This window comes from Limulus polyphemus, unplaced genomic scaffold (assembly GCF_000517525.1).
Source record: "Limulus polyphemus unplaced genomic scaffold, Limulus_polyphemus-2.1.2 Scaffold32, whole genome shotgun sequence".
Taxonomy (NCBI): Eukaryota; Metazoa; Arthropoda; class Merostomata; order Xiphosura; family Limulidae; genus Limulus; species Limulus polyphemus.
This window is the reverse complement of record NW_013665642.1, coordinates 189585-200690: the sequence shown is the minus strand read 5'-3', so window position 1 is coordinate 200690 and position 11106 is coordinate 189585. Positions and strand designations below refer to the sequence as shown.

The window sequence follows — 11106 nt, the reverse complement described above, 5'->3', positions numbered from 1 at the left end:
ACAGTAAATGGTATAACAGATGATTTACTGTGTTTGTGAAACGGCTATAAATATATTATACATTGTTAATACCTTTAGAAGTGATATTACAAGGAGGTAAATTCAAAGTGTAGTATGCTCCACTCTTTACAACTTAAGTTATATTTTTCGACTGCTAAACCAATCAGAAAATGCTATAGTATATGCTATCTACTGCTTCTCCTCCCTAAATTTTCTTATCTGAAAAAAACAATATCAGTGTATTAAATGCATTCTAACGGCAAGATTTAGTGAAAAATGGTAATACAGATACCGCTCAAGAAACGTAAAACGTTCACACTTTACAAACAAAATTAAGAATTAAAAGCACAATAAATGTTTTGAAGGGTAACACGGTTGATAGAACAGCCGCTTGACTTTTCCCAAGGACGTTGTGCTTTTGGCCACATGGAGGCACTAGCAGTCTAGCAGCTGTGTGGCGGAAGTCGTACATTGTAGATTCCTTAGTTCGTGTCAGTGCACGAGATCATATAACCTAGAGGGCGCGCATCTCCCAAGAATTTCGTGTTCATTGTTTTTGTTTTTTCAGTTTATTTTCATTCACCAGTCAAAGCGCTTTTATTACGTGAACAACTTTTACTGTGATACGTTTATCAACGATAAGAAATAGCTATAAACTTTCGCAAGGTTGTTCGAAGTTAAAGAGTGAAAAGCTATTGTTAATTTATAAGATGTGAGTATAGCAAACTTAATACTGAATAGAAGGTAAAAAAAAGAAGTAACTCAAGTTAAGATGTGCTACAAAAAGGAGACCACGAGTTTGTCTAGGAAGCAGTATTTAGGAATTTCTTTTCCAGTATTACTTGTAACGTATTTTTGCTTCTATCTCGTGTCAGAAGCGAGTGCCAATGACTTAGCTTGTTCTTTCGTTAAGTATGCGTATTCAGCGAAAGGATTCGACGACAATGATGTGCCAAGAAAAGCAATACTCGGTAAGTTTATTATTTTTCTTTTATTTCAATTATCATTCATCTGGTAAATCATCATTTAAAACAACAATGGTTTGTGCACGTGAAACTTATTCATTCTGACGAATAGTCAGACAAAATTGTTGACCGGCGCGTGAAATTACCTGATCACAACTAGGACATTAACACCAGTAACAGTATCGCTATCTGTAACAAAATACCCTTATCTAAGAAAATTACACTAATTTTGGTAACTCGATTTCTATCTTATTGGTAGAAATAAGTTTAAATTGCTACTTACCGATGCTGGCGAAGGAGTACAGGAATTAAATGTATTATAGAATTGAAAATACTTGTCTTCTGATTAAACCAAATACGAGTTTGCAGACCTAGTCTTCTTAATCAAGAACAGGAAACCCACGGCTGAGATTGATAACATATTTAATATTCGGACGTTTCGAGATATAAATATCATCAGTGATGGTAACAATTCATACACATTGCGATGTATTGTTTTCAATAGATACATTGAAGTAATGGAATAGAATGAAAGGAAGGATACACGTAACATAATGATAAATATTTCAAACGAAACTTAAACAAAAATAGTGGATATTAACAGACTTTATTTTATAACCAATTCCTGGTTAGATGAGCCTGATGCTAAAAATTATGAAGTTATTTACAGATATTTCAAGTTTTTACTATTCCCCGTGTAGCTGTATAGGAGAGGGAGACGGATTTATGAGTTTTTGACCAATTCTATATGATATTCACATATGTTCACAAACATGTATTTTTTTTAATTGGTGTTTTGTCTTGCCAATATAGCTGGCTCTGCACTTACCACAAGTATATTCACAAACGACTGCAGTCTTTGTTAATCCTTGCAACAAGAATAACACCATACTCGAGGTACAACGTTATTTTTGTTACACAAAAACCGTTAAAATAGGGAGAAAAATTTGTATTAAAACAACTTTTCTGCGATTTATGTAAAACAAGCAAACGAAATAGAATGTTTTTTCTTTCCTTGTATATAGTGATAGACAACCAATATCTTTAAACATTGCAGCAATAGGTAGCTGTCTGTTTTAACACAATTATAAATACTAGATCTAGTATCAACACATTTAGAAATACTAGATCTAGTATCAACACATTTAGAAATACTAGATCTAGTATCAACACATTTAGAAGTCAAATAAATCTAGTATCAACACATTCAGAAGTCAAGTAAATCTAGTATCAACACATTTAGAAATCAACTAGATCTAGTATCAACACATTTAGAAGTCAACTAGATCTAGTATCAACACATTTAGAAGTCAACTAGATCTAATATCAACGCATTTTGAAGTCAACTACATCTAGTATTAACATATTTAGAAATCAACTAGATCTAGTATCAACACATTTAGAAATACTAGATCTAGTATCAACACATTTAGAAGTCAACTAAATCTAGTATCAACACATTTAGAAATCAATTAGATCTAGTATCAACACGTTTAAAATTCCCACAACCCCGGCAGTTACAGAAATATTAGCTTACAGATCTTTGCTTTTTACACGTGATCATAAAGCTTTACAAAACGAGACTAGCCAACGAAAAATGTAGAATGTGTGTGCTAGTATTCTGTCGAAAAATAGCTGAATGGAAGATCAACCAGAGATTTTCAAATAGAGCAACGTTTTCATTCTTAATCTTAACATAATTTGCCTTTATGTTTCAGTTTCAACATTAACTCCCCAACACATGTATTGTTTCTGTAAGCTATCTCCTTCAACTATCAAGTCACATTTCTTTGTTTAGATGAACACATAGACAAGGGAGCTTAGACTAATATCTATACAAATCCAAGAAGCAGACGGTAATTAAACAAATTTTGTGAGATGTGTTCACCGCATGCCATGTTTCCGCCATGTTCTGTTGGTGATGAAGAAAAACAAGTTGAACAAATCTAACAATACTTTTGCTGTAATTTAGAATTTGCTGTTTCGTCCTTACTATTATATTATGAATACTGAATTAATAAAATTCAACTATTAACATGCTAAAACCTGCTAAATTGTAAAAACTAATTTTACGTAACAGGGGAATGACTAAGAGAAACTTCAAAATTCATTAACCTTTCTACACTGGTTAAATTTCCTTTTGACATTTACTCACTTTTTTTGTCACAGCAAACTCTATTTGTATATTATTCACCATTGAAAACGTGCAAAGAAATGGTACTTGTTCCCCATTGTGTAACTGTTAATAAAGCGCTTCTATTAGTAAATATGTGCTTTAGATAATAATTGTTGCCATAAGTTCATATACAATTGAATCACAGCACTATAGTATATTAATTTTAACAAAGTTTATGTTTAAATAATTAGATGTACTTCCGCAGGGTCCCCGAAAGTGTTCTGCTTCAAGCGTAAACACAACCAAAATTAAAAGTAACAAATATTTCTATTTCTTGCTTTTAAGTTCATATGTCATGCTGTGTTGTAGCCTACGGATTGCATAATTCTTCTCGTGATTCATGGCATGTGCACGTTTTGGTGACGTTATGACAGTAAAAATTGCAATGTTAAGCATCTCTTATGTGACGTCATTTTAGCGTCTACTGACTGACTAACGGACAACACACTATTGTACTGTAACGCGAGTGGTTAAAATAAATGATCCCTCCAAGCGGCCTTCGGTCCCCTATCGGGGAAATTATACCCGTAGACAGAGCCGTGGATACTAACTTATACATATGATGTCTATCGTTTACCCTTGAGTTAAATTTTACAAACATTTATTAAAAACGTACGAGTAGGTCTATTATGAAGGTTGAAACAGCTATTTGGGGGATAACAGATGTATTTTTGTACAACGTTTCGTCTCTGACAATGAGACATAATCACGTACAACATGTACGTGATCATGTCTTACCGTTAAAGACGAAACGTTGTATAAAGATACCTTCATGTTGTTCGTAAGTTAAGTGGATACATCTCAGTAAGCAAGTAATAGATCTGTTGTTATTTTGGACGAGATGGAAACATGACTAATGTTAAGTATTAATTAAAGTACATTATTTATCACTATTAACAGTAAAATTACATTATAAATTATTTGTCAAAAATCCGCTTTTACAAGACTTGAGGTGTTTTTCAGTTTTGCAATATATATATATATAATTTGTACATTCTCAGTTTTATTTTTCTTTATTAATACAATATTTAATTAAACTTGAAGCAACTATTGTTGACTCTATTAACTTCCTTCTAGCATAGTTGACATTTTCCTTGTAAATAATGGGGTTGACTACCTACAGCATAGATACAGCTGGTATGTGCCTCGAGGTTGGCCCCTTATTCTAAAATTTTACTTTGTCTGTGTGCCTTTCTTGAACATTCTTTTCTAATCCGCATGGTCAGCATGGTCACTTCCCCAGGTGGGCCTGGCCACACCAGTTTAGTGAGGAGTCCCAGTTACATAGTTCGCATGTAGATGTACGTATTGAATTAGCTTGAGGGGTTTGGGTTCCTTCATGGTTTTGTTGCTAGGCTATCAAGCCCCTTATTTAGAAGAAATATGACGCTGTTGCCACAAGGGACTGGCAAAATATGTAGGAAGCGTTAGATTAAGGGCTCACATTGCGGTTGTTAATCCGTTGTTACGGGTCACCACTAGAATGTTGTTAAAACATCCAACGAAAAGTTACTTTAAAAGTTTCCAGATTAAAAAAGCGAAAGAGCTTAGCCTGTTTTATGAATGGCAATGATAGGATGCTGGTCCCTGAAAGATATAGATTATTTCATTCGATGTTGTCTTCTTCCAGAATAAAATGCAAGCCTTCCTGCTGATGTAAAATGCAGATAACAAATGCCAAGGATGTTTGACGAAATACTTTGACTGTTTCGGACCTCTAGTTCGAGACCACTAAATATATTCTGCCATGAAGTGTTATCTTAACTGTCTATGATAATCTGTCTATTCAAAAGCTTGCTTAAAGATGTATGATAGAACAACCTGACAAATTATAATTTATTTATCTTATGGTTTCAAAGTTAATTCTATCATAAGAAAAATTACTTGCAGAAGTAATACAAAATAATAGTAAACCATGCAATTAAAGAGTACAATATTCCGTAAAACTCAACAAAGTATAAAGATGAACACAACTCGCGTATTTCAAACTAAATAGTACTTGTAAGAGCCTCTTTACACTGTATGAGAATAATTGCAGTTAACGAATCATATACAAATCCTTTTATTAACATTTACTGTTTGCACCAAATATTTTGTTTATTTCTATAAAACAAATATACATTTGAGTTTTGATAAAGGTTTGATACTCAGTTTATTCCAGTATGGAAACGTTCGACTCATCTCGTTTAAAGATATGAAATCTTAATTCACGAGTATTCAATTTAGTCTTCTGTGGTGTGAAAACATTTTAGCAGTCAACATAAATTTGATAACCTTGCAGAAATGTTAAGTAGTTTTTTGTTTTTATTCTGGAATAATTCTGGGCTTCAAAATCATTTTATTACAACAAATAAATTGCTGTTTATGGTCTTAGTACCAAATTTATTCAACATCTGGATCTGTAGATATGAAGATGTTCGTAATTTTATCTTTAAAATTTGTAACGAAAACAAAATGGCAGTTTTTGGCGAATTGAACAATAGATTTATATGAGTCTGGTGAAATATGATACGGAAGTTAATACTTTTTAATTGGATTTTCTTTTGACTTGATCTATATAACAGTTAAATAACATTGCTGCAAACACGAGTTGGCCTTTTTCAAGCCGTGTAAATAGACTTATTATTCAAAATATTATTTTCAAACAACTGTGCCCTTTGAAAAGTAAAATACCCTCAAATATTTATATTGTTTGTTTGTGGTTTAAGTAGATGACTTATAACCTTTTTCACTATCTTTATTTACTACCGTATTATCGAAAATCTCTACTGGAACACTTATGACTTGTATTTAGTTAACCGAAATGATACCACGTTCATTTTAAGAAGAAATTACAGTTACCATGATATAAGGCGTGGTCTGAAACGCTAGAGACGATCTATTTTTTTTCTTAAAAGGAAAAGAAAAAATAGCAGTCCTTTATGAAAATATATTTGCTTTTAGTGGGATGTTCGAATTACATTCGTCCTTCAGACTGAATAGCGGGCGTACGAGATTAAAGACTGTAAAACGGCGGCACCTTTTGAAGGCTTGTTTTTCTTAACTAGCTGTTTTTTGTATTCAGTTGCATGTCATCAGGTGTGTGATATAAGATTTGTAGCTCCGACATTAAAGAAAGATAGATGGCATTATATTGTTTCAATTTCATTACTTTACTTGATCCTCATTGTCTTATCAGACATTCAATGCTGACAGTTTCACCGATTCATCGGGCATCTGCTTAGACATTTTATCTTAAATTTATTTTTAAAATAACCTTACCTGTCGTCTTTGACATCGCCTCAATAAACTTCTGTTGGTGACCTTGCTGTGGTGAAATCTATTCTGACATATTCTTGGGCACTAATTTTTGACTTGATTTACATGGTTATATATTACTTACAAAGCATACTGGATATCTTATGTTGAAATAGTTGTACTTATTACCTATATTTACCATTGTTTCATCAGGCGCATATTTATGACATAAATTTATCCTATTTCTTTACTGACAATTTTACTGGGCTTGTACTCATAGTGTAATGTTAGTTGATTCCAATTATTAAAACAACCTCCAGACGTCTACTTTTTTGTTTCTTGTTAAAGCACAAAGCTACACAATGGGCTATCTGAGCTGTGCCCGCCACGGGTATCGAAATCTGACATTTACGGTTATAAGCCTTCAAACTTACCCGCTGTGTCACTGGGGAGCGACGTCTACTGTTGACATATAGTTATCGGACATCTATTGCTGTTCTCTCTTGTTTGGACATTCTTTAATGACATAAAATTACCAAACTCTTATTGCTGACACGACGCTGTCAGATATTTATATTGTTAATGTAACATGACCCTAAACTTTTGTTGCTGACATGACGCTGTCAGTCATTTATAATTACTGACATAACAGTTGCGACCACGAAGTTTTAAGTTTCTTTCTTTTTCTTAACAATATACCATACTAACGAGTATAACATACTAACAATATACCAACTAACGAATAGAACATACTAACAATATACCATACTAACATTATAACATACTAACAATATACCATACTAACATTATAACATACTAGCAATATACCATACTAACATTATAACATACTAACAATATACCATACTAACGAGTATAACATACTAACAATACACCATACTAACAAGTATAACATACTAACAATACACCATACTAACAAGTATAACATACTAACAATATACCATACTAACGAGTATAACATACTAACAATATACCATACTAACGAGTATAACATACCATATGTACTCTCCATGAAAATTGTACAATGGCAGTTAGCTACTCCAACACTTTATCACTGTTCTATAGTCTACCAAGTACTTAATTTTTCGTCTATCTTAATAACCATAACGTGGAGCTTAAGAATAATTGGTACATTAATAAAAAAAACTATTTTGATGTTAGTGTGTATCTTTAAAGAATGTAGGTTCTATTTCACACTGTATATAGCGATGGAAAGGTTTGCACGGGTTTGTTAAAACCACACCAGAAGGGTCATTATGTAAGTTATAAAACCTTTACTAAAATTACTGTATTAAAGTTTTAACCTTACTATAAGTTCAGCATACGGTGTATTAATACATTAAATCTAGGATACATTCACTTCCAATACAAGTTTACTCGAAGGCACATTCGCACTCGATACAAGTCTCACTCTGGAGTACATTCACACCCAGTACAGATTTAGTAAGAGTTTCAAGTAATAATTGATAATTTACAGTAGAATCAGTTTTAGTGTAGGCGTCAGTGTAGACAGTTTAATTTATATTGTATCTTAAGTAAAGGTTTCATAAGACATCCAAAACTTTTCATACGATGTTTATTCTTAAGTGGCAGAAACGGAGAAGAAAATGTTAATTTGAAGCGGATCTTACTCTAAAATCACTGGCGCAGAATTACCTTAAACAAATGGATTTTTATAGCTTTTAATCGCCACTTGATTAAATACTTGTATTTTTTTTAAAGAGATGTTTTGAGCTTCTTCACACGGCGAAGACATAAATTAACCTTCAGGCCCCCTGAAAGGAATTGATTTAGCTAGAGCTCCAACAAAAGATATTTACTGCAGACGTTAATGGGAGGATGCGGTTTTTTTAAATATTTTTTTGTATAAGCATGCCGTTCAGGAGCTGATCTGTGGGATGTTCGTCCTTCAGACAGACCAGCCGGCCTAACAGATTAAAGACTAGGAAACCAGCAGTAGTCACCCACCTTCTACGGATAACTAACTAGTACCGGCTTCAAGTAAAAAACTATAGTACAGCTGCTGTTAATGAATATTATCTATAAAAGAAGGTTCAGGTGCGTCCGTGACAAAGTTACTCAACTCGTACGTGGTGGCAATTGAGTATTTACTATTTTTTCAGAAGCCGGAAAGTTACAAACTTGTGTATGTACAAGTACATCATTTAGTAACTTAAAAGTCATTTTTGTTAACATAACAATTACTATTTGAGTTAGTCATAGTAAGTTATCATTTCGTAAGATCAAAAGCAGCTTTGTACGTCTATTGTAACTGAGTTCCCAAAACTTAGCTGTCTAAAGCCATTTTTGTATAATCGTGAATTACTGGCGAAAAGCAAGAAAAGTCTTGCTATTTATGGATCAGAATCTGAGAGTCGCGGGTTCGAATCCACGTCTAACCAAACACGCCCTTTTAGCCGTGGGGGCGTTATAATCTGACGGTCAATCCCACTATTCGTTGGTAAAAAGTGTAGCCCAAGAGTTGGCGGTGGGTGGTGATGGCTAGCTGCCTTCCCTCTAGTCTTTCACTTCTAAATTAGGGATGGCTAGTGCAGATAGTCCTTGTGTAGCTTTGCGCGAAATTCAAAACCAACAAACAAATAGTTCTGAAGACGGTAATTTTAAACAATCATGGGTAATTTCGGTCATTTTTAGCAATCTCGATCCTTGATAGTTAGCCTATTTTATGTATTTGCATTTTTGTATTTATGGCAGTTACTAAGGCTGTTTGCTGTAATCCCTTGTTTTGAAGGCAACAATCATCAGCACCCTGCCACCTACCAGCCATGCTAAGAGGTTGACTGTCATGCTTATAACGCACTCACTGCGAGGAATGTTTTGTGCTGGCGCACGGATTTGAACCTGGCTCGCCAGCTGTGAAATACATAGGGCCAATTTGCGCCCGCTTTTTTTTCTAGCGTTATTGTTATAGTAATTTTAAAGTCACGTGAATTTCTACGTGGAATTACTAAAACAAAAGCTTCTGCTTACATCTGAACAAGCATGCTAGATGTGGACAAAGTCAATCTTATTGTACGGACTGACAAGAAATCAAATAACAAAAGGCAGAATAATTCTCCATAACCGAGTAGCAAGGAAACAGAGTAACAGTTGTATCTTTAAGATTGTTTGTATCAAGCGAATCAAGAGATGCATATCAATGTTTTCTTCTACATCGGATCTGGTTGTTTGTATTTCGTTTCGTCTGATCTTTAACACGGTGTTTGTGGAAGCTAATAGTAACACAGTAATTTTGCTTCTGATAACATGTTTCACATATAACAACTGAAAACTATCTGGCTTCACTATTGTTTATGGCTTTTAAGTTGTTCTTTTTTTTTTAATTCAATATATTAAAAGTGTAGATTGCACTTCTGTTCTTAGTACACGAAATTTTACCATAACAAACTGAAAGTATGCGAATATGAAGTAATAAGAATATGAATATGTTTGGCTTAAATGAAGTAGTGAATAGTTTCTTATTCCTCACTAACGTTTGGGAGCGATGACTTTGTGTTTTACAGTAACAAGAGTAAAATGTTTAAACAGACAAGATATTTAAACTAGTGTGATGTATATGAATTACATCTTTAATTTGTCTTAAACTTGAAAGTGTAAGAAAGTCAACTTGGTAACTCACGCCGGAAATAAAGAGTGAGAGTTAGTAACATCAAAGCCAAAAAACATAAGAGTAGAATATCCGAAATGTCGCGAAGCGAAGCTGGGGTTTACTTTTTTACTTATGGTGTCATATAATTGACATTTTCCCAAGGATTTATCCCATTATGATGGAAAACTATGGACTTCAGCCTGCCGAACGACTGGTGTTATGACTAGAACATGCGTGTCAGTGTGAAACTTACACGCTCTGTTATTTAAGCAACAGTGTTGCACGTTACGCCATCATTACATGGAACACGACGTACAAGTATACAATGTTCAACAGGATAAGGATAGGATACCTTGTTTATATGCGATGGTTAACCTTATGATTTGTTGTGCTGAGTAGTTAATGTAACCTACGGTTTATTGTTTATTGTACAAAGACCACGTTGTGTCGAGAACCTTTTACAGTCTTCTTGTTATTCACACTTCATGCTTAAATAAGAACTCTGACTTCTGGGTATTCCTTCTTGTTAATAATATTTAAATAAAGAGCTTTTACAGCATTTCGGTTAACTGTGCAAACTTGATTTTATATACAATGGTTTCCTTGATGCTCTTACGTGTCCTCAAGAAATGGGCTATTTATCTTTTTCTGTGTGCATGTGTATGCAGTTGATTTTGGTGATAACGTTAATGGGTTTTTTTTCTCTTCCAAACACGTTATGAAATACTGTATATGTAGTGGAAAAGTATGTTTGTATGTTTATGATATCATTAAACGGAATGATTTATTATGGTTTTAGTAATCCGGTATATATAGTTATTCACAGAATAAAAATTGCACTAAATACAATTTATTTTAACTGCAGGGAATCAACGCAATTAGTGAACATCGCTTTAACTTTAAAAAAAACAAAAAACATCAAAATGAAAATGTTGGCGATACACAACAGAAATAGCCTACAAACATATATAAAATAGTATCCAAATCTCAACAAAATACCATAATATTGATATACGACAATTATCTACATTAAACGAAACTGGAATCTAATTGCTAGAGCAAGCATGTGAGTTTAGAAGCCCCCTGTAGCACAGCGGTAT

General features: G+C 33.5%; 1 protein-coding gene across 1 annotated transcript in view; it reads left to right on the top strand.

The window, feature by feature from the left end:
* Positions 1-467: 467 nt before the first annotated feature.
* Positions 468-11106, top strand: part of LOC106460043 (glypican-6-like) — a 40478-nt gene continuing 29839 nt past the window's right edge. The window contains exon 1 of the mRNA XM_013919730.2: positions 468-971. Within this exon, the coding sequence (XP_013775184.1) occupies positions 773-971 (199 nt within the window). The 5' untranslated portion in view covers positions 468-772. The remainder of the gene's footprint in view (positions 972-11106) is intronic.